Source organism: Trachinotus anak, unplaced genomic scaffold (assembly GCF_046630095.1).
Source record: "Trachinotus anak isolate AG129_WGS33_773 ecotype Australia unplaced genomic scaffold, CSIRO_AGI_Tana_v1 ptg000011l, whole genome shotgun sequence".
Lineage (NCBI taxonomy): Eukaryota > Metazoa > Chordata > Actinopteri > Carangiformes > Carangidae > Trachinotus > Trachinotus anak.
The window spans coordinates 19,605,799-19,630,663 of NW_027273862.1; the positions used below are offsets into that span (position 1 = coordinate 19,605,799).

General features: G+C 39.6%; 1 protein-coding gene across 2 annotated transcripts in view; it reads right to left on the reverse strand.

Moving 5' to 3' along the window:
- nhsb (Nance-Horan syndrome b (congenital cataracts and dental anomalies)) overlaps window positions 1-24,865 on the reverse strand; it is a 51,699-nt gene that overhangs the window by 11,278 nt on the left and 15,556 nt on the right. For both annotated transcript variants that reach the window (XM_071489093.1, XM_071489092.1), the window contains exon 2: window positions 90-242. In XM_071489093.1, coding sequence (XP_071345194.1) covers window positions 90-242 — 153 coding nt within the window. The remainder of the gene's footprint in view (window positions 1-89; window positions 243-24,865) is intronic.

Below are 24,865 nucleotides of genomic sequence, written 5' to 3' on the forward strand. Positions count from 1 at the left end.
CTATGAAATCCAAACACACGTGAAAACTCACTAGACATGTAATTTCTTTATACTATAATGCAACTGAGCAGACTGGATCAGCCTCTTACCTCGGTGCAGGGCTCTGAGACTGAGTTGAGCATTTCTGTGCAGCTCTTCCAGACATGGTGGTCGGGTACAAGGATGAAACACGTTGTGTTGCTGGTGCCATGGAGCCTGATAGTGAAGTGACAGCTTGCTCTCTATATCCAAGTTTGACACCGCTGTTGTAAGAGAGGAGAAAGACAGAATATATTAAAGGGAATCTCTGATGACTCTGGCATAGTTAGAATAATAAATATATATATAGTCATGTGGTTTTCCATAGTTGGTAACTTTGGCCTGCGGGGGATTTTTGTTTATGTGAGTATTATTTTCAGGAAAAGTGTTTTCTTGAGTGTGTATGAACAGTAAGGTGTGCTTTTGTTTTACATGAGAGTTTAACTGAGTTAGATCTTGCTGATTTAATAGTTGAATCAATAGATACCTAGGAGCTTGCAAAACACAGTAGGTGTACTTGTTGTCACTGTTCAAAGCTGATTTTGTCTTTCCCTGTTCCAAACATCCAAACCTTTGTGTGATGTTTAACCAGTGAAAGGGAACATAATAACATATTTTATTAACCTCATAGACCCATGGTCATATGAGCAAAATGAGCAGTGGGCCAGAGCTGACCATTCCTCCCTGTTTCTTTTCATCCTGCGTATAGTCTGTTGCCTTCAAGAACTCATCAAGTATAAAGACTACACAGTGTATTTCACATGGCAATTTATGCTTTTCTCAGATCCCATGTGTTGTTCTCGTGTTGGAACACTACCTGCCCAACAGGTATTCATGGGAATACGTACATTCAGTGTACACTGAATGTCAGGTCGTTTAATTCAACACAGCTTAAAGAATAAAAGCAAACTATACTTTGACATAGGATCCCTCTACAAGACAGGGTTTCCACTTCAAGGCCTTTGTTGATATTGTGCTATAGTGGTACGTATTCCCAAACAAAACTGCCATTAATCAAATTACCACAAAACATTAACTTATATATAATTAAAAAAAACAAAACATAAGTATTATTGTAGTTCTAGAAAAAAGTACCATAACATGTTATTGTCGCTTTAAGATATGGTTCTTAAGATAAGACATTTGAATGCCTGTGCATGTTCCACTAGCTTGAGACAGAAAACAGCACCAAAAGAAAACCGCAATAAGCTGAGATCCAGGCCAGGTTTTACAATTTACCACCAACAGGCAGAGGCCACACATTATAGCCAGGCAACACATGAAAACACACAAAATAAAGAAAAATAATATTAGAAGTTGATATACACAAATCTATTTAGAACCCATGATGTGAAGAATATCACAATCATCAGTCTTTCTGTCTTGTACATGAGACAAAGCCATGACCTGCCAGCAGGTGGCAGTTAAAGCCACCTCACCCCTGCAATCCTGCATGCACCAGCAGATCACTGTAAATTTCTCACAGTCCTGCATGTTTATTGCCATCATTGCCACAATTTATTATTATCATAAAACACAAAAACTGTACTATCATGAATGATGAACAACTGAGAGTCTCTAACTTTCATTCCCAAAGATTAGAATGGTTGATTATCAAAGAGAGAGTACTGTGATTATCCATCTCTCTTATCTGCTCTCAGAGCCCCTTTAGCTTTTATTATGAATCCTATTTCTCCTCTTTTAACTCGGAATTCAAAATGCAATTGTGTCCTTGAAAGCCACACTGTACATCAGTAGCCAGGCAACCTTTCATTGCTCATCAAGGCTTGTATTAGCCTGCAATTAAATCAGCGAGCTTGCATCAGCATCATTTGGCTGATTTAAACTACAAGGTTAAAGGAGCACAGAGGGCTAGCTTATTCACCCTAAATATTACACAGCTGTCTGTTCTAAAGGCTGTCACACAGATAAAGTTATTCTGTCACATTTTGTGTCTTTAGCATTCATGAAGGTAATAATTATCAAATACAACCAGCTGTACAGACTCACTTGGCAGATTAATTTGTTTGAATTGTAGTAAAGCAGTGACAGACATTTTGAGATAAATTGAGATAGATTTAAGATAGATTTGACCACAATGGCGTTTTTCACTTATGGCATTATTTTTTGCTTTCTTGAGAAGCTGAAATTATGGGATGTTAAAGTAAATTCTGGGAGACCCTTTGTTGTGGTCGTCTGTTTATTAACTTGATAAAGAAATCTGCAAAAAATGTTGCTGCTTTGCTGTGTTATCATTCCTGGATGTGAATAGTAATTTCACCCAATGCAGTGAAAAGTGAAAAAAAAAAACATACTCCAATACTCTACAGAGAAGTGGAGTATTGGAACAAAGGTGTTTCTTTGAGAACAGTCTGTAAAAGGCTGACCTAGTTGTTGTGACATAGTTAAATTAGTGGATTTGTTACTGTGGCTTTACTCCCTGCCATCCCACTTGTTCCCCTGATCTTTCTTCCCATCGTCCCTTCTGTCTCCTCCTATTTTGTACTCTTTTTCTTGCTCTCTCACTGTGGCCCTCTCTTCATAATCATTGAATTGGGCTCTTGTTAAGACTGCACTACTTAGCAACATGTTCCCAGTTGTTCTTATTCTCTATGTCATCAAAAAAACTTTTTATCACTTAGAGATCACCAGATATGTGTTTTTCCACAAAATAGATCAACTATCTGGTTAAAAATGCTTGATAATCACATCAACTCCTCCCTTATTGAAAAATCCAGAAGATATTACATTTCAAAAATGAATTGCTGGCCACAAAATGTTTCCTACTTCACTGAAAATTTCAAAAAGAATTCTCAAGAAGTGATAAGCAGCATGGAACAATAAAAAGTCAGAGTTTCACTTCCCTACCTGAATTGTCCTGCTCCTTGACTACTTCTTCATCTGTATTTGATTGTAATGAAGTTTATGCTGGGTGTTGCTCATTGCTAACATCATAACATAACTCACCTAACGCACACTCTGTCTGTTTTGCTCTCTTTCTGTCTTTTCCCCATCATCCCTCTCCTGCTTACTCTATTCCTCCATCTCTGTTTCCTCTCATCCTGAAATCTGCAGGTGCAGTGTCAGCAACTTGCAATGTCATCACCAGGACTTGCACGTCAACAGCACCAAGAGAAGACAGGAGGTACAGTTAAAAAAAAAGAAAAAAGAGATGACAGAAAATACTGTGATAAAGAAATGCAGTGCAATATAGAAAAGAGTAATGCAGCAGTTCAAAATGTCCAAACACTCTTAAAACAGTTATTCAAACGAAACACAGGAACGCAATGCAAATGTTTATGGTCATGTTGTGTATGAGATTTATGCTGAAAAATGTTTGATTAAGGGATGGAGAAGAACTCCTTAACACAAGTTTTTAGATTCACATTAACAATAGATGTGTCTATTTTTAGCAAAAAATATTTAGAAGACTTTTAAACAAAATTTGCAATAAATACCAATATATATATATATATATATATATATATATAGAAAAGAAGAAAACAGTGGCATCAACAGAATTACTCAATTATATAAATGAGAGGAGCAGTGGGAGGAAACAGAAAGATGGATGGAAAAGGAAAGACAGAATTTTATTGTATCAACAACATATCTGCAATATGTTGGAGTACCCTCTGTGACTCATCAACAAAGTTTAAAGGGACTGGTATGCTGCAAACCAAGAGTTTGTTGGATGGTCAAGCAGCTTTTCAAACCACCTGCACCCATACCTGTCTGATGTTGCAACTGTGGTGTGGCGGTGGAGGGGAAGTGTCCAACAATTACTGTAATTTTCAGAAACCACTGGTCTGACTTTCGTTTTCTTTCTATTTCTGTCAGTTTTCATGTGGACAACTGAGTGCAACACTATGAATGTCTTCAACAATAGACTGCCTGAAAATATGCGCTATTATCCCATATTTTCACATTGCAGTTTCTCTCTATGTCAGCCTGCTTTTCACTCTGCCTTCGAGTGTGGCTGTGTGAAACAACTCTAAACACAGCCATCTGACGTTATTAGACTACTTGTGCTACAAACTAGTTCAGGACAGGAAGGTGTGTTCTAAACTGTCATGGAGTCCCACTACTCAGTCTACTCGCCAAAACTGCAGAAGATTATTGAACCAAGCCAGCAGCCTAAAACTAGCCCAAATGCTGCTAACAGGAAGCGTTCATTCTCTGCAGACTTCACCAAGTCTACAGGTGCAGACTTGGTCCTTCTAATGAGTGAGAGACTTAGCTGACCATCTAAAGACCAGCAACTCCAAGGAGCTTTGTCTTGATCTGCTGCTTTTTTAGCATTTAGAAAGGTTGGTGGATGTGGTTTGGGGACCCAGATGTCCAGCTTTGATGGGAGAACCAATAATTTGGAAGCACAAGTACTTGGGGATTCCCCAAAAGGGCTTCTATGGAAAAGGACGTTTTGGCTACTCTGTTGCCCGTGACTTGAAAATAGAGGGATAGATAAAGAGATAGAGTAATCAACAGACAGATGGACTCACTGTATGCAGTGACTTTCAAGGTTTACTGCACATCAGCCTTTATGAGTTGTTGAAATTATGCCAATCAACCAGACTGTAGATACACAAGTGTAGAAAATTCACTAGTAACATATCATAACATAGGAAAATATATTGCCAAATATAGATATTTGCAACAAATGAGCTTCATATACAGTAAACTTGACTTGACCAAATAAGAACACACTGTCCCTGACAGAACACTCTGACTGTGATCGGTCATTCACCAGGCCTTGTAGTGTTTTTCTGCTTAAGCACTGCAAAATCAATAAAGTCTGAAGGGCTAAAATTTGTGAAATTTTATGGCTTGAGCTGTCAGGAGAGCCATCTGAATTAACAACTGCCAGTGTGAATTCAAAGGTTTCAAATGTGTGATTTACAGTTGGTGAGTTATCGGCTAAAATATTAGTGTGTTTTTATGGCACCACTTCAGCCTCATTTGGCTAATGTGTTCAATTTTTATTATCTGAGAAGTGGATGAGTTTGGTGTTTTTTTAAACATGTGTTGAAGGCTTGGCTGCCGAGAGGTTTTTGGTTTCTGAAGGGATGGAGAATAAGAACTATACTAAATCCTGATAATAACAAGAAGATTCCATAATGAACAAAGAAAATGAAATCACAATACAGAGTCAATAGTAGACTACAGCAAGCCAGTGAACAACTCCGGCTCTTTTGCACAGACAAAACACTATAGTGGTAAAAAAGAGCTGTGCCAACAAAGTGTGTGTGTGTGTGTAATGACCAAATTAATCCAGAAAGTAATCAGCAGATTAACTGATCATGAAAATAAGTAATATAAAACAAACAAAAAAACATCACAGCCAGGCACCATCATCAGTGATTGCTTTGTGTCCCTCTCTCTGCTTCACTCTCTCTCTCTGGTCCAGATGTGAGTGAGTGTAAGTCGTTAGTAGAGAATGTATTAGGGTGTATCTGGGTCAGGCAGCACACTCCCTATGGCAGTAGCTGCAGAATCTTGTCATAGTAGACAGCTGTTATATAAGAAACACGAGCTGCCCAGTTCTGCAGAGGAAAGACTGTGCACTGTTATTGGACTTATAATGGCTGAGCAGTCGCACCACGCACCACCTCATCTCATCATCAGTGGTAATATTAATTTTTTATATTGATATCAGCAGTTTGTTTCAGCCAAAGTGTTGAAACTGATGCAACTTTTGCAAGAACAGCACTTTCATTTCCAAGAATAATAGTTTCACATTAACTCCCCACTGGCTGAGCAGACATAGTGGAGTACAGCTGCTGACAAAATATATCATAATTAAAGCTTGTCCAGATATTTCAAGTTAACATCTATCTTTTCCACTCTGTGTGACAGAGTCGTGTATATTCTGTATCATCTTGTGAACCTTTGCGTATAATGGATATAGGTGTGCAACTAATTTATTTTCATGATCAGTTTATTTTCATGAATCAGTTTATGGATAAATTTAGCCATTAACGTGGCGCAAAATAGTTTTAAAAAAGCCAATCACAAGTTGCCAGTAATGTCTAAGACACAGTCTTCAGATGTCTTTTTTTTTTTGGCTGACCAACAGTCCAAAACTAAAATAGATTCAGTTTATTTTAGAAGACTAAGAAAACCAGAAAATACAAATATTAAAAATGTATTGATTATCAAAATTTTTCATATACTTTTTTGATAGATTATAATAATTTCAATGCTACTTGTGAAATGAAATACTCAAATCCTTTTCTACAAATTTTTAAAATTCAGCCCGACATATTTGATATCTTTAGGATTGGGTTGAAAGTAAGTCATAATGAAATATACCCACAACAGCATAGTGTCCACATACAGTGATTTAAATCACTGACTGTTAACTGTTAAATCAAAATTCACTGACTTGTGATTAAGTCTAGAACAATGTAACACAGACAGATCAATAAGAGCTCTTCCTTGTAGATGACAGTGAGTTCATATTGTAACACTCTCACAGTGTAACATCATCACCATGCACTATAGTCACATTCCTGTCTTAAATAAAAACATTATAAACAATGAGAACAGGAATTGAAAAGGTATTAACTGCCTTCAAGGAATAGAGTGAATTAGAGTTACAGACAGTACCTTTGGATCGCACAGGGACACAACCTAAACCGAGACAAGCCAGAGCCATGGTCAGCAACTGTCTACTCTCTCTTCTTCTTTTCCTTCTTTTTCCTTTTTTGTCTTTCTCTGTCACTCCTTCCTTTCTCTTGCAGACTCCCTGTCATCTGTCTCTCAATAACCTTATTTACTCCTGCTAAAACATTCCTGTGCAAGTCCAACATCCAGACCAGTAACATCTGCAGATGTAGACCCTCCCCCTCTACCTCCTCACCCACCCACCCACCCACCTGCTCTCCCTACGCTCTCCTCCCTTCAGCTGACCCAACACCATCACTGAAAAGAAATATTTCTTCTTTGTCCATGGGGACCATGTGGACCCTTCACTTTGGCCACGCTGAGAGCTACATTGCACTCACAAGGAATGATGCACCTATATGCGTCATCACAAACTCAAACACTTGTCCCCTCTCTGTTGTCGCTGCGATTCACCCCTGTTCAGCGGTGTCAGATGGTAGGACCCCGCCTGAGCATAGCCTGTCCCTGACCGTAATCTCTTTATGATGCAGTAATATGTGGTGGTGGTGGGGGGGGGGGGGGGTATTAATGTATTAATCCACCACATGCTGGGAATATGTATCCCATGCTCAATCCTTCTATTGCTGCCACCAAGGAGTGATGATCTAAGAGTATGTGTGTGTGAGAGAACACCTGACTTAACTGGTGTAAGCGTTCATTTTTACATTAAGTGATGAACGTTTGGGGCATAATTTGAAAAGATGAAAGCAAATCAATCTTAAAATCACTCAAATTCCACCACACAGAAACTTTGTCTTTGTCTACACTGATTCTCAGGAGTCAACATCCCCATGCGGTTGCAAAATAAACAGCATGACACACACATACACAGACAGAGACAGAGAGAGTATATGAGCACCCTGCCTGGTAATCTGCTGTAATCTAGTGCTCTGGCAGTTCACTGACTTTGGAGTAGAGCTGGTTGGAGCTGGCAGTGTGCTCAAGTAGCTTTCAGCCTCCCACCGTGGCTGGGAATAACACACAGACACCAAAAATATCTTAACACACATGTGAACCCACCACGTGTCTGCACACGCTTTGCCACAGTGGTCAACATCACATATGAAATGCACAGATGTTTCTTGTGGCTTGCATCCGTTGCAACAGATTTCCTAAACAGGACTGCTGGGAGACCTTTAATAGCTTTTCATCCCTGGGGTTATTTGTCACTTGTGACATTGAGTGATCTGTGAAACATCAGGGCAGGATCACTGACCTTTCCTCTGCTTATGAACTACATCGTAACCTGAGCTTCTTGGATAGGGCCCTAATGGCTTGTCCTGCCTGAGGAGCTTACACCAAATCACTTAATCAGTATCGTCTTTTAAGTCACTTAAAACACACTTTTACAGACTTGCTTTTATGTAGAGATCACGCTCAGTTGTTTTATACGTCAGTCTGATTTCTCTTGGTTTGGTGCTTATGAACCTCAGCAGAAGTAGTGTTGATGATAAATATTTATTAAACAGGCTACCTCTGTTTATGTAACCTTTCAGTATCTCTAGATTTGTCTCTATATGTTTGTCTCTATCTACCTTCCACACAAAATGAATAAATCATACTACCCCCATTCCCTCTTCCAGTCCCTTTTCCCAGCTGCACACCTGCACTATTGTTCATCCTCCCCCCTCCCCAATCCCTCTGTTCTGCCCCTCTAACCTGCACAACACTCATTGTATAATGAGTGCACATTTCTATAAAGGTTTGAGGCTTGTCTGCAAGGGCTAGCAGAGGTGAGTCACCTTGTCTGACAATAAAGACAAAATGTTATTTATAGCAAGCATTACGTCACAGTGAGCCCAGTGAGCCAGAGAAAATATCAACAACATAACAGCAGGTTAAATGTTCAAGGGATTATTTCCTGGCTCTGCACACACTGTTTACCCAATATTAATAGACTCCACTGAATGTGCTCCTGTACTGCCCCTCAGTGGCACAGCATGAACACTACATACAGTCATGTGTGTAGTGTGTATATCATATAGTATATCTATATGTTAAGACCATAGACTGTATGTACAAAGGTTAAGACTGAAAGATTTACAAAAGGGAAGATCCAGCTGAAAAACAAATCAGCCAAAAAGTGCATACTGCATGGTTGTACATACATCTTAATGGTGAAAATAAGCTCACTTATCTGTGAAACAAAACAATTCTGGGGACTACTGTGCTGCAGTTGAAGTAGATTCATAGAAAGGAATAGTTCAACATTTGGTGAAATATTCTCTTTTGTTTTGAAAGTTAAATGAAACAGTGGTTACTACTGTCATGGCTGTCAATTCATGTGCCAGCACCTCTAAAACGCTCTCATCAGAGCGTTGTATCTCAGTTGTTTAATTGTACTTCAGTTTACTTAAGTTTTACTTTTAATGGGTTTTTGTTTTGGGTACTATTTTGAGACTTAGCCTAATGGAAGTATGGTGTATTTTCTTCAGTTTGGACAGAGCCACACTAGTTGTTACCCCTGTGTTCACTCTTTATGCTATGCTAAGATGAGCGAATCGCCTCCTGGCTCTAGCTCCATATTTAAAGGAATTTTTTGACATTTTGAAAACATATCTGTCTGTTAAATATAAAGCTACAGACAGAAGCTGGTTAACTTAGCTTAGCACAAAAACTGGAAACTCGGGAAAACGGCTGGCCTGGTTCTGTCCAAGAATACGTTAATTGCTGAGCTTTAGAGTAGCTGGTAGGTGGATGTTTGGACATGACCAGACTATTTGTTTCCTCCTTTTTCCAGTATTCATGCTAAGCTAAGCTAAATGGCTGTTGCCCCAGCTTCATGTTTTTAATTGTACAAACATGAGAGTGATATCAATCTTATCCTCTTTTTGAAAGAAAGCCAAGAGTTAAAACCCTTTATCCTTAGGACCTATATGGATTAAAGAAAATAAAATGTGTTTAGAAAGGAGAAGTTTAAAAACTGTGAGGCACATGAACGCTAACAGAGCAAGTCAATATACAACAGTACATTTCTTTGTCAGTAGACGTAGTTGCTGAGAAAAGCAGCGGCAGGAGTTCAATGTTTTATTATCTTATGTTGTTGTCGGGCCTCCTCTCCTTGCTCAATCTTTTTGAGTCGTCTGTATTCCCCAGTCTTCATCAATATTGCAGCATTGTTCCTAAAGAGGCAGTAATCAGGGAAGGAAATATGGAGGAAATAAAAGAGTAGTGTAAACTAGAGGAAAAATGTTCTATTCTGTTTGGTCAATAGTAATTCCTGTATCTTTTGTCTAAACAGTGTATTAGTTTGGTAACATGTAGGAAAATTAGCAGGAATTTACCCATGCACACACAGACACACACGCATACACAGGGGTCACCAGGGGTCTTTGGGTTTGGATTAAATGTTATGCCAGTGCCACACTGTACATTTGTCTGCTTGCATAAGTTACTTAGCATGGATTTTAGTGAATAACCCTGATGGATAGAATAGAACAAACAAATCCTTTGGTTCTCTGTGTTTCTCGCTTCAGGCCATAAAAGAGATAAATGGCCTCCTCAGCCTGCTCTGTGATGTTTGCGCTGATGCTGTACAGTAGCTGATTGTTAACACAGTCTTTTCTGGATTTTTGGATTCTACGTGGCAGTTTCTGGTGTGGGACATGCCCCCATAATAGTTTGTTTTTAGCCTGGTAACCCCTTAAAACATCATAATATTGTCATGCTGTAACACTTGTCTAACACGACCTCAATGAGGCAGTTTCACCAGCATCAGGGCGAGAAAATGAGATATCATAACACAGTTGTGTGGTAGAATACAGTTTGTTTTCCTGTCACATACATTATCTCCAGACTGACCACCCACAGAAAAATTGTTCATCACAGATGCCAATAATGATGAGTGTCTTTATGTGTGTTTTCATATTTGTTTTCTGTGTGTGTTTGTCAAGCAGACTTAACTATTTGCCTTTGTGCGTGTGTGTGTGTGTGTGTGTGTGTGTGCGCACACGCACGTGCTTGTGTATGTGTGTGTGCGCGCGTGCGAGTGTGTGTGTGACAGAGAGAGAGAGAGAGAGTGTGTATGTGTGTGTGTGTGTGTTCGTGAATACTTCAGCCATGTTGGTGGAATGGCACAAGACAAGCCATCGCCCATGTTATTTTTAACTGCGTGTCTCCATGGAAACCGGCACATATGCAGGGAGGGGGTGATCTCCTGCTGTGCATGTGTTGAGGAAGACTCCTACCGTTCGTTGGTCATTGTGTGTGTGTGTGTGTTTACAAGAATGTGCACAGCTGTGTGTGTGTGTGTATGTGAGGCTATTAATTGTTCTTGGGTGCACCTTATTTGTAAATCCAGCCTTTCAAATTAAAAGCATATATTTTTACAGTAGTATATTATAGGTTCTAGCCTTGCCGGAGAGAGAGACAGACAGTGATATATATATCGAGAGAGGGAGAAGGGAAGGGAGGGTTGAGGGCTTCTGAGGCAACTGAGGAAACACCAACAAGCTCTACCTGACGACAGGAGGGGGTCTGCTGCTGCTACCTCAGCCTGAAATAACCCAAGCAGGGCGGCGAGTTCACTAGACACGTCACCTACCAAATGTCTCCAGCCTTTCATCCTAAATCTAGAGAGCTGTTACAGAGCTATCATTGAATAGTGATATGCCTTTATCTACTTTCCTTTAAGAACATATAGCTGTAGTGAACAGTAGATATTTCTCGCTCCATGGAAAAAAACATCAACTGGATGCAGTAATTTTGGTCCCGTGTGCCTGCCATCATCAATACTGACTCTTCATTATCCCTAATCAATGGATCAGTGACTCTATAGTGACTAAGACGTTTCTCTGTTGTTGGGCTGTGGGGGAGGTTTATGTTGGGTGAGGGCATTCTTCTATAGCTTCACAAGCCATCCAACAGTTATCAACTGAGTGAACGTAGTCGTTACTATGGAAACAACTTAAAGATTAAAGCTGTGAAGAGCGAGAGCCGTGCCAGAGTGATTCCCATAATGCCTTGTGCCTGGGGATCTCAGGGAAAGACAGAGAGAAAAAAAGAGAGACAGACAGAGTGGGACACACAGGCAGAGGAGGGAGTTTGTGTCTGTGTGTGTGCGCGTGCGCGACATTCTACAAATCCCTACGCTATTGTGACATCTCACATGACCAAAGACATCAAACTCAGCATCTATGCACAAACACACAAATATAGTATGCACGCACACACAGGGGGACTCATTTTTGGAACTTAAAATGACCTTGCACTGACTAACATTCATTCCCTGGAAACTTAACCTCGACCCTAACCACAATATGCATACCTTAGCCTAACATGAACCTAACCTTTACCGTAACAAAACAGGCCTAAGAATTTCCAACCACATAAGCCACAGGATACCACACCGATACTTTAAACAAAATGCTGATGTCAACATGTTAACACGCTCACCGATGTTTTGCAGGTTTACTGTGCATTACTTTGCTAATTAGCACTGGACGCAAAGTACAGATGAGGCTAATGGGAACGTTATTGGTTTTGAAGGAATTCTGTCAGCCACCAAAGTAATGCACAATTTGAAATTTTGACCTGATGATGATAGTGCAAGAGGAAAAGTGAGAGTTTCACAATTACTGCAGTCATTAGTGTTCATCCTAAGGGGACATGAAGGTGTGTACCAAAGAGAGAGAAGAGAGAGAACCACTACAACAGTTGTTGTTCACTCAATAACACAAATGTGAACCTGATGCTACAGCAGTAGATGAAATATCAGGGAATCACCAGTCATCAAGAGTCATCCTACGGGAACCACAAATGTTTTAATAAGGTTTTATTGCAATCCATTAAGCAGTTGTTGAGATATTTTTAAGTCTGGATCAAAGTGGTGGACCATCAGACCATCAGATCGTCAGACTGCCCAGAGCCCAGAGCCTATCTGCTAGCATGGCTGAATAGTCTTAACCCTTGTATTGTAAGCCTACAATTTAATATTTTATTTTGTAGGGACCCGGTGTTGTCCCCAAATGGATGCAAGTCTTTATAATATGACCATCTATGTATTTGTCCCCAAAATGTCTGTAATACAAGTGCACATACACACCTTCATAAGCATCACTGTCTCTAATTGGAGCCTTTTCCTCACTCTCACACTCTCCCTCTCTTTTCTGTTTTTATCCAATCATCTATTTGCATCTTTTCTTCTTTTGGATTTAATGTATGTGCCTCCTCCCTATGCCCTCCTCTCTCTCTCTGCCTCTCTCTCCCCTCCCCCTCCCCCTGAGTGATGCCAGTGCTGTTGTCAGGCTGGAGCTGAAAGCAGCCAATCGTGTGGCTCTATGCTGAGGAGCTCTGGGGTGATGTTAGGCAGTTTCATGCTCATACGATGAGCTTTGCCAAATGTAGGTCATGCTTCTCCTCTCTCTACCTCTCTCTCTCTCGCTCTCTCTCTCCCTCTCTCTCACACTTTTGCAGACACACATACACACACATAAACCTCTTCACCCCTTCACAGACGCACACATACACAGAAAACAGATAAGGAAGTGTGTATTTTCATCACACGGGTGCACACACATAACCACAGACACACAAAGGTGTACTTGCACAAACACACAAACACACAGAATTTGCCCCTCTACACACACACACTTACACAGGGTGGGGTGACACTCTGCTCAGTGCGAACACTCTCGACTGTTTGGTAACAACTGGTGGATCTGTTCCCCACAGAATGGATGGCTCTTTAGATCTTGGGATTGTTCCTCTGCAGCCAATATTTCCACCAATAATAAAAAATTGATTACAGAGTAAAATCACTCTATGAAACAAAAAAACTACGCTGCCTCCTCCTGAACTCTTGTTGAACTGCTTCTGTCTATGCTGCAGTATAGCACAAGCAGGATTATGATGTGAACAGCAGCCACAGGAACCAGCAGGTTATACACATACAGTAAATTAGATACCTGATTTGAGCAGTCTGACTGAATTTAGAAAATATTGTAATGAATCTAAGACGGACTTGATCTTATTGTGAACACAACCTCACCCACATAAGAAATTTCTGACTCTCTACCAACTGAACTGAATATTGGTGGTTTTTGAACACCAAGGAACTGGTGTTCATATACTTTAAGTGTATGAGGTGCCATTAAGTGTTATCTACCACTTACTTTTTTTCCCTTTATTGTAACAGATCCTGACATATAGGCTGTACTACCTGAATAACAGGACAAGAGTAAATGGAAAAATAAATTTATGGATATTGACCTGGTACCCAAAACAGAACACTACTGTACATCACCCCTTCCTTATCATGTAACAAGCCCTCCAACCAGAACAGCCGTTTAGGCCATTTGTCCCCACCTTCTGATACAACCCATAGGAGCATCTCCCTGTGCCCCTACAGCGGCAGGTGTACTGGACCTTCATAGGTTATAATAAGCTGCTTGTTACATTGCTCAGTTATTACTAATTCTAAATCATGCTGAACAATCTGAAGATCTGGACATCTAGAAACAGCTTGTCCAAAGTTTATGGTTCATAGGCCACTATTTATAGTTACAATGTCGTCTTCTCCCACAGCACTCCAGTTAATGCAGCCAAGGATGCAACACAGAAAAAGTGAAATAAAAGTAAAAGTAACAAGAAATATTAAAGGAAAGGCTAGATTTTCAGAATCACAGTCTATTCATTTAGAGGCAAAACACTCTGCAAAATAAGAACTTTATGAAGACATCAGACAAATGCTCTGTGCTTTTATAAAATTTTAAATATCACCACGTACTGCTACTGCTACTTGTAAGTAATGTCTGTTTTTCCTTTTCAGTTATTTAAGAGTTAAAAATATGAAAGTCAGTTTTTAATTAACGGTATAAATCTTCATATAAACATCAGAGCTCCTATAGCAAGTCATGTATTTTCCACATATACTGTATTTGTTTCCATGGCGTTGGCACTGGTGGGAGACAGATCTTTTACTTACTGTACTTGCTATAAGTAAATCATACATATACTGTTATCAGCTAAAATAGCTAAAATATTAAAAGTAAAAGTACTTGTTTCATAGAAAAGGGCCTCTGTGACTGATGTGTGACATGATTAGATTGATCATGCCGATGCATCAGTGGGTAGGTAGAAATTTCCTGCTGTAGCTGGTTGATGTGGAGCTAGTTTTTAAGTACTTTATAACTTTATATACAGCTTGGTAGTTAGTCCAGTGATTCCCAGGCTAGGGTCTGCTACTTAAATCGTTTTTTCTTTAACTTCTGTTTTAAACAGTCATCGTCAAGTTAAGTGGGGAAACGTTTCATTGACAAAACTTCTTACAAATCATAGTCATTTGAGACACTGTTATTTTGTAAGGGGCCATAAGCCATAACAGCTGGGAAAACTGGTTAAATATTTAACAGTGTTTTATTTTATAGCTCATAATATATATATATTTTTATGTAAAATCTTGATCTGAAAGGTAACTAGTAACTATAGCTGTCATATAAATGTAATGGTGTAAAAAGTACACTATTTATCACACTTCAGGTTATTTTGTGTATTGACATTTAGCTCTTGTTCATGGCATGTGGAGGGAACTTTCCTTCTTAAATTGCTTTGTTGTATGATAGGAATTAGCATGATACCATGAGCTGCTGACAAATATGCAGCCTCCCCTGACACACACACACACACACACACACACACACACACACACACACACACACACACACACATATACTCATGCACACAAAGCTCCTCAGAGTGAGAATCATTTCTACTTCCCTGGGTTGCCACTGCTAGGTTGACCTATTTTTGTCCAGACCTCTCTCTCTCTCTCTCTCTCTCTCCCCTCCTTTTTCTTTCTGTCTCCCGCTCTCTTGCTTCAGCCCCATAATTCACCCTGCTTAATAATTCACTACATCTTTATAAGCCTCTCCTCTACTAGACAACAGGCTCAGGGAAACAACAACAGTTTTTTACAGATGCGTTTTGTGCAGCCACATAATTAGAATAATGTGCACTTATAATATAGGATGTACTGGATGTAAGGTATAACTATGTAGAATACAAAAGCAGGAGAGAAGCGACTTGTAGCTGGAGGAAGAGTTAAGTTGGCAGGTAATTTAAATTCACCACAACAATCACTTTTTGGAGGATAACAGAATGAGATACGAATGTAGAAAGAAACAGAGATAATGGTGGTGGTTGTGGGGTGTTATTGTAAAACCGCAGATTATTTGCAAGTCTGTGCACAGACTCGCTCTGCCTGATGTGATTGGATGGCCAGATTGGGCAGGAACCAATAAGGGCACCAGGAGTAGGAGAGCAGGCACAGAGAGTACTCTGGCTGATGCTGGGCACACCCTGTAGCCGTATGTGTATGTGTGTGTCTGTGTGTCTATGTGTGTCTGTGTGTGTGCCAGTGCCTATAATATTAACGTCTATGCTTAGTTTGTGATTATTTATATAATTTGTGGGCACGTGTGAAAGACAAGATATTTCCTTTCAACTAAAAATTCCAGCCTTCTTTATTTTACCCTGCCCCATTTTTAAACCTCCTCTCAGGAGCAGATGCAGAAAGGCAACACATATAATATATTCTATGCCCATATTGTTATTGCATTAAAAATAACACTTGCACCTCTGCAGTTTTTGCATAAGTTTGTGTACCTGTGTGAATCTTTAAATTTGATGCTGTTATTTCTGAATTTCCTACATAGTCAATTTGTAAGAGTTTGAGACTGCAGCAGAAGATTCAGGCTTTAAAGGCTTTAGTAGCAAGAAGAACGAGGTTGGCCAGATTGTCTTAAAGGAGTAGTTTGACATTGTGGGAAACACACAGAGTATACCACTTGATACCACTCTCATGTCTGTCTTTTCAATATAAGACTGGAAACAGCTAGCCTAGCTCTGTCTGAAGGCACACATTATGGCACATGATGATGCACCTGCCTATAAACATTTTACCTTTCTTTTTTTGACCTCGCAATTGAGTACCTGGAATTGGATTTTTTGGTTTTGGATGTGCTACATCCAACAGAAGCTGTGCTCCAGCAGTTTGGTATTTTCTTTACTATGACAATCTCAGCTAGTGCACTGGCACACAGGTGAGAGGAGAAGCACAAACAGTTGGGAGATGAATTCAGCTGAGGCAGTGCATTTTGTACATATAATATTTAATACATGCAGCTTTTACAGTAATTTGGTGCTTTTGTTAACAAAAGCAAAACTAAATACTTGGTTGAAATGCATCACAATCACAGAAATAAAAAATATAAATAGATTTAATTAAACACTCTCCAAACAGTAGATGCATTTACACTGGCATACCTTTAAAGTTTAATGTGATGATAGCAGGAATACCAGGAAGGCAGTCGGTATAGATCTGTATATGAATATGGCTGTTTCTCACAGTTTCTGTTGTCCGGTTCTGCTGCCTTATACTGTACTACTTCAGTCCATTAAATCTCTGCAGCCAGCTGAAAGGCAGGACAGATATGATGATAGATCTGCAGCCTTCAGACAGAGCCAGCTTGGCTGTTTCCCCCTGCTTCCAGTCTCTATGCTAAGCTAAGCTAAGCTAACAAGCTGCTGGCTTTAGGTTCACACTTACTGCACTGATATCAAACTAATATCAATCTTCTCACCTAAGTCTCATGGAGAATACAAATGAACATATTTCCTAAAATGTCCAACTGTTCTTTTAAGTAAAGGCAAAACTAGAGTATTAAATTAAAGTCAGCCTCATGGCTTAACTTCCATGCTGTATTTTCCACGACACTAATGAGAGCCCAGACAGAGCAGGGGTGTTGGGTGCGTGAGTGTGTGTGATGCTGTAGTCTGATTGATGTGACAGTGAGAGTGAGTCTCCTCGAAGAACCCCGGCCTTATTGCTCTTCTGTTACACACTGGCCCCGCACACACATAACATACTCTGTCTCTCACTGTCACACACACACACACACACACACACACACACACACACACACACACACTGCACTGTACAATGGTTACAGTTTCCTTCCATTCTATCTCCTTCTGTCATCTCCGCTGTCCTTTTATCTCTTGTTCCCTTCACCATTCCTTCTTTATTCCTTCACCCCTTTCTTCTTCCCTCTACACTGGGCCAACCAACTGTTAACTGTCGCATTGTCTCTGCTCCACCTCCTTAGCTGACCAGGCACCAGTGGCAATTAGCCAATCAGCATCTACACCATCACAACATTTACTGCAAGAATTCAGGGAAGATTTTGAGGATAACCATAATGCTTGTGTGTTACATATTACATATTTCAAACTCCAGGTTCACTTTGTAGATTGGTACTAGCTCAGGTTTCATCTTCAGTCATGTGAGAACAGATAGTTGGATTTGGCAGGAGAGATTATTACTGTCTCTGTTCGTAGCTCACATGATGACATCTGGCGTATGGAAAACTTGTTAGCCAACAGTTGCTTATTTACACATCCATCAGTGACAGAGCAACAATATCATTTGTTTGGAGAGGTGTTTGTATCCACCTGAGGACTGTAGGCTTAAGTCCAGTATTCACTTTCTATCAGCTCTGTTTTTGGTCTCTACCTACTCCTGACTGAATTATGTGGCTCTTTAGCTGATAAATGCTCCACTGCATCACCCAGCTTGTCAGTAACAGTGTTTATCTGCTGTTTAGTACTGAGCAGGTGCAGATGCTGACTGCTGTGGCAGAAATTACACTGAGGGAGGTGAGAGTGAACCAAAACAGTAAAGTTGCAGCTGGACAGCTAAACAGTGAGCTAAAACTTACTATAAAGCTCCGTCAAGGTGAGGGGAGCTACAAGCTTACAAGAGCTTACAAGTGGCTCTATTGACATTGATTTTAAATTGTCATTTGGTTTTGTGAAAGGATAATGGGTGAAGCCAGACCACTCTCCAGTGCTGACTCAGCACTGTGGCGATAGGTCCAGCTATGTAAGACGACTGTAGCCCTGATTTGATGATTTTTGTGAAGATGCATGGCTGCCGTTTTGTAACCTAATAAAAGGTGATAGGATTACCAGATGTCTTTTCCAACACTATTGGAAGCTGCAGAAGTAACTAGCATTTTAGTAAATTTAGCTGGCTCAGAAGTTCAGACAAGCAGAAGAAGAGGAGGAATCACATGGAATGATAATTTAGTGTTAAGCACATAATATCTGAAAAACATGTCATTAATATCTCATCCATGTCGATCTTATTAGATAAAGTTTTGAAAGTTTTTGTTTTTTTCCTCAGAGTTCAGATGAAAACAAAGTGTGCTCTTTGAATCTAGGAGGAGCTGGCAGAGGACGGCCTTGTGGATAATCACTTCCTGAATCTACTGAACGATTCTGATAGCTTTGAAGGAGTTGGAGATACAAAAACACAGATTTTAAATCCCACAAGGGGATTTCACTTGCAGTTAATCCTCACAGATTCCAAGTAGATTACTGCAGAGTAAAATGTGTGTGTTTTGATAAAACAATATTTCCATTGTCCATTTAGTAGCTGTTCTAGAGCTTTCAGTCAGATCACATAATCCTCCTCAGCACATGAAGTCGCCTTGTTGTCACTGAATTGAAGGTGTTCAAATCTCAAATTTTTTGATGATTTCTTAGCATTGTTAGCTTTAACTTGAGTTCGAAAGCTCATCCTTGACTTTTGACAGCTGTAGTTGACAGAACAATCTCTCTACAAGGTCTATTTAATAGGTGGAGCGTTTGCTGATGTCACACAACTGAATGGATCAGAACTCTTTAAAGTGCTCCAAAAAATGGAAATTTGAATATTATCAATATTATGACAACCAGACAAAAACAGAACATCGTGTGATACGATTAAAAGCTCCAAAATAGCTACTATGTGGACCTTGTGGTGTGATTGTTTTATCTTCTCAAGAATAAACTTTCAGTCTAAAAAATACTTGTTAATTCATATCTGTTATTCAAAAGTATCGTTAGGTGAAAGCAGTGATTAGTTCCCATGTTGCGTGTCATCTGTACTGTCACTGATTAAGCTAACTAGAGTCTAAAAAGCATTAAAAAAAACATCAAGTACAAGGACAGTTAAGAAAGTTAGAAAGAGTAAGGATTATTTGAAACTATATACCTTTAGGGGGATAATTTAGCTGAGTATGTGTTTCCTATTTATTTATGAATTGATTTGTTCATCCTCTATATTCACTGTGAAACCCACTCCCACCACACTGAAGTTCAAACCCTCTTCATCAGCTTGGAGACAAACTTGACTCAGTCCTGAACATTGGATGGCAGAGCAGCATTCTCTCACAAAGAAATGTTTCATTCCATAAAGCTGTTGTTTACTTTTGTCTGTCTGTCTCTCTGTAATGAAGACCAGGCTGCAATCTGGACTTTGTACAGTAATGTGATCCTCTTCCTCTACATTGAATAAGAACATGGGCGCTGATTGGACCCATTTCTCTAACAAGCACAGTCTCACAAGATAACTTTTGACCACATAAGTATGCAGACTTTATTCAGGCATATGCTCATGCAGCCTCACCCTGTCTTGCAGTGCACTCTGTAAGATGGATGATGATTTGTTAGGGCTTTAAGGGAATCTAGAAATGATAGGAAAATACTTTTTTTGTGTGAATAACAAAAGCAAAACAGGTTTCCAAAAGATAAATAGTGCCAGAAAGTTCAAGTGTTCAGCTGCCTCAGAATACCTGGGTTTGGACCTTTTAAATGTACAAGTTTTTGAGTATTTTGAGTTTTTTTGTATTTTGTGTTGCTCATCTTTCAGGCTTCAAGAGTGCAGAGCAAAATAAATGATGCTACATGTGTATTACTTTCACAATAAATAAACAAACATCTACCTACTAATTTGTATGTGATATCATGACAGTAGCAGAAATGACTAAGAAACAATAAAAGCACTGAGTGAGTCCAAACAGTGGGATTGGATTGGCCATCAGTTTATAATGGGACAAATCCTGGTGGGCCGCCTCATTACTGTTGTGTTTTTTTACCAGCCCTGTCAGTCTCTGTTCCAGCCCTCTCAGTGTAACTGTCATTCAGGGTGTGCATGAGAACATGCTGCTTGTGTGTTCCAGGACTGGGCTCACTGGCCAGTCACAGCCAAGTTTTACAAACCCAGGCAGGGTTATGCAGCTATATTAACGAGCTATAAACTCAATCCCGCTCTCAAACTTGCTTCTCCTCCAAAAGGACACAACATAATGAGATCAGCGTCAGTCCTGTCCTATCTATCTGTTTACTGTGGGGTTAAGCAAGGTATTTACTGTCTAAATCTGTTCAAAGGCTTTGAAACCACAGCCCTTGCTACATATCACCGCGGCTTTAAGAACGCTTACTTAGTGTAATGCCAAAATCTGGAGCGTACTCATAGAAACATATGGAGACGTACATTTTGTGGATCTAAGCATTCACAAAGAATAGATGAACACAAACCAAGGACTACTATAGAATCACAAAAGAAAAAAGAAAAGCAAGTCATAATGTCGTAGCCAATAGAAATACTACAGAGTATTATAATGCACATACAGTACATCTGTCTACAGCTGTCTGAACTTCCAGTAAATGTCTTTGTAACAGTCTGCAAGAGGCAAAATTTGAGAAATTCAAAACAGTTTTGTAACCTTTTGAGACCATCAAACAGACATTTACAACCAGGATAAAGTTCTGAACAACAGTAGGGACATACATGCTCCAAGTTTCAATGTGCTGATAGTCGGACTCTGTCAGCACCTCAGCCTCTGGTTGCCAATCTAACAGCCATGTCATGACCTGCATAAGCTTCCCAGCCACTGTACCATGTTGGCAAAGCTACATCAACATTTTGAAGAGGCAATATGTACAAGTACAATGAAAATGTAGAACTGGAACACTAAGCCATGGAGGCAGGGGGTATGATACTGAGCAGCAGCCAGATTTTGCATAATCTACATTTTAATAATCCTAAAGTTTAAAAATCTTCCCTCATTCATCATCTTCTCTTTATCTGCATCTGTGATGGGTATAGACTTAGGATCACTGGCTTTTACCTGGATTCACCTCATCAGTGTAGTCCATGGATCGAGACAGCGATCCTGACAGCGTATAGACTCAACTGTAATGTGGTGTAAATAATGAGCGCACTGTTCACTGCAGTCATAAATATTAATATGAAATTACAGGAGCCAAATACAGACAAAAAAAAACATCTCTGCAAAAAACCATTTGGTCATTTTGACTGAACATCACTGGCATCAGTATGACATGGGACAAGGTAGCAACACACCCAGAAAATCACTTCAGAGTTACACTTGAATGAAAAATATGGGGTTATGTATCAAGATTCTTCTCATTAGAAACGACCTGTTTTTAGACAGAGGCTCTGACTGTACTATAATGAGCGGCTGAAGAGAGGAGACGATGTATAATGCATTATCTCCCTTTTTATCCTGAAGATGAGAGGAGGGCCAGTTTCTGTGGGACATCCAAGTGTTGGTCATGGATTTGCGCATCTGTGTGTTTGAGTATGTTGTAAGAGTGTTTATGCATGTGTGTATGAAATCTTTTATACATCTGGGTGCCCAGAAAAAAAGGTATCTGGCCTCTTATGAGAGATCTGACATTGTGAAACAAGAGACTCTAAACAGCAGAAAGGAAAAGAGAGTAACTAACCTATGGATAATTTCTCTTAGTCACAGCGGTGTGCATGGTTCAGGCACCACATTGCCAAAGCTACATTAACATGCATAAGCCGTTTGCCATATGTGATAATGAGCAATGTGATTGTATGAGATCACTGCTATCAGGGTTGTGACCACGCTACAACGATAAACATCAGATGGTGTAAATGTGCTGCACAAAGGTTCAGCTGGGGCCGTATCATCCTCAGGATCACTGCTTCTGATCCACTGCAAACCATATGGCCCCGCTTCACTTTAACACGCATGGATTAAAGGTCTGGTTTGCCTGGCCGCGGACACTTGGTTTGAGTCTGTCACTATTACTGTATCTGCAGTGCTTTATTTTAGGCTGAAATATGCCAACCGGACTTTTAATTTAAACCAGATGTCATAAAAGTAGCTCTTTTTTATTATTATCATTTTTTATTGGAGAAGGATTTTTGTTTCTCCAATGTACATGTGTATGATATAATGTATATATATTTTTAAGTAGGCTAGGACAATAACACACACACACACACACACACACACACACACACACACACACACACACACACACACACACACACACACACACACACACACACAGCTTTGTCGCACCAATGCCTGCATCTAAACAACATACTTATCAATAATGGCCATTATTGGGTTTGTCCTGTGGTGATGAGACTGACAGGCTCCCTGACATGTTCAGTGGCTGAAGTGAAAAAGTAAAGTGTTCAGGTCCTCTGCTTTATTAGTTGACTATTTTGTCTTACATTATTATTAGTTTAGGGGAAGCCAAAGCCACGGTTACTTAAAACAAACTCCACCACAACTTGAACGACTGGAAACTTTTCTTAAGGCTGTTATCACAATTTTGACCATGAAATTGAATAATGATTTAAAGAATTAACTTTTGACCTTTTGGGAATTAATCACTTTTGGTTTTGTGCGTCTTCAGCCATGTATTAATGGGTGTTGAGTGGTCAAGTTCAGTGTCCCGTCAATTTCTTTTCTTAACATTGCAGATTGGACACAGCAACAGGGTGAAATATATCCTAGAACTTTTCATTGAAGGAAACCATTAGTTCAAATCATCACAGCATGCCTAATCAAATAAAACGCAGCCCAGTTGGATGGAAAACTGCCCAATCTGGCAACTCTTAGTGCGTCCACCACATGCATACAAGTGTTTTCTAATCTGTCACCCCCCCCCAATCAGCAATCAACACCATTTGTCAGTGCTTTGCACAACTGTTACCATTGCAAAAAATAAAACTGATTTCCAATATGACACTGTTATGGTTAATGTCTGATTAGTTTGTTTTAGGCACAAACAGTTTTGGTAAGGTTGTCATGGCTCAAAGAAACATTTACAGTCTTGTGAGAAAATGGGACGCAAACAGCAGTCTTCCATGTTTTGTTGACCCATCCAACCTCTCCGTGGTGTTTATGGCTCTATAACAATGTCAAACTGTTTCCTACTTTCCTGAAATTGTTTTCTGATAATTTCATCCTACTTTGTGCTACTTTATTTTTTTTTATTTTTGTAAATGTCACGACTCTTTGCTTTTATGTAAAGCATCAGTGGACATTAACAATAAAGTTTTGCTGCACATTTAGTTACATAAAGTGGTTAACAGGAAAACAATGGTACATAAAAGATGAACCATATACCAATTCAGTGTAATTAATTTTAGATTATGCTGAAGGTGGCGCAGAGGAGCTTTGACTGGTGAGGAGGTCCTCGGCTGTTAGATATTAACTGATTAAGCAGTGATACAGGGGGAAATAATAGGGTTTGTGACTTTAATATGCTAGGCTATTAATCTGCTATCACATTTCATCTGTAGGGACTTGGCCTCAGTGGAGTAATCTGCTGGGTAAGACTCAATCACACACACACACACACACACACACATATATGCACATATGCACAATAGTGATGGGGAGTCCCTGGTAAGTCACACAATCGGTTAATTGTAATTTCTTGCTACTGTAATTATTCGACTGTGTGGTGATAATTACTATCATAGAATGGGAGCAGAATCTGTCAGGATACTGTAATTATTTTACACATGTTGTATCTGGAGTATTAGTACTGTACAGTATTGGATAAACAACTCACTGTCTCTCCTCCCCTCACCTCTGATATAATTCAAAAATTATTTTGCTCCACCACTTTGGTCCAGACTGAAGTATATCAACTACTAGATGGGTTATCATAGTGCCCCTAGGATGAATGCTCTAGTGTCACAAAGTTGACATTGGGACTTTTTAATGAAATTTCTTGACAATTATCAAAAGGACCGTCATGAAATTTGGCGGAAACATTAATGTTCCCCTCAGAATTAATTGTATGAACTTAGGTGATGCTTCAACCTTTCATCCAATGCAATCAAGCATCTGCAAATAAATACCACTCCCTCAGCTGTACTTTGTGTTTAGTGCTAATTACCTGTCATACTAACATGCTAAAGTGAGATGGCAAGCATAGTAAATGTTAAACCTACTTAACATCTGCATGCTAGCATTGTCACTGTTAGCATTTCGCTCAAAACACCACTGTGCCGAAGCACAGCCTATTGCAGAGCTGCTAGCATAGCTGTGGACTC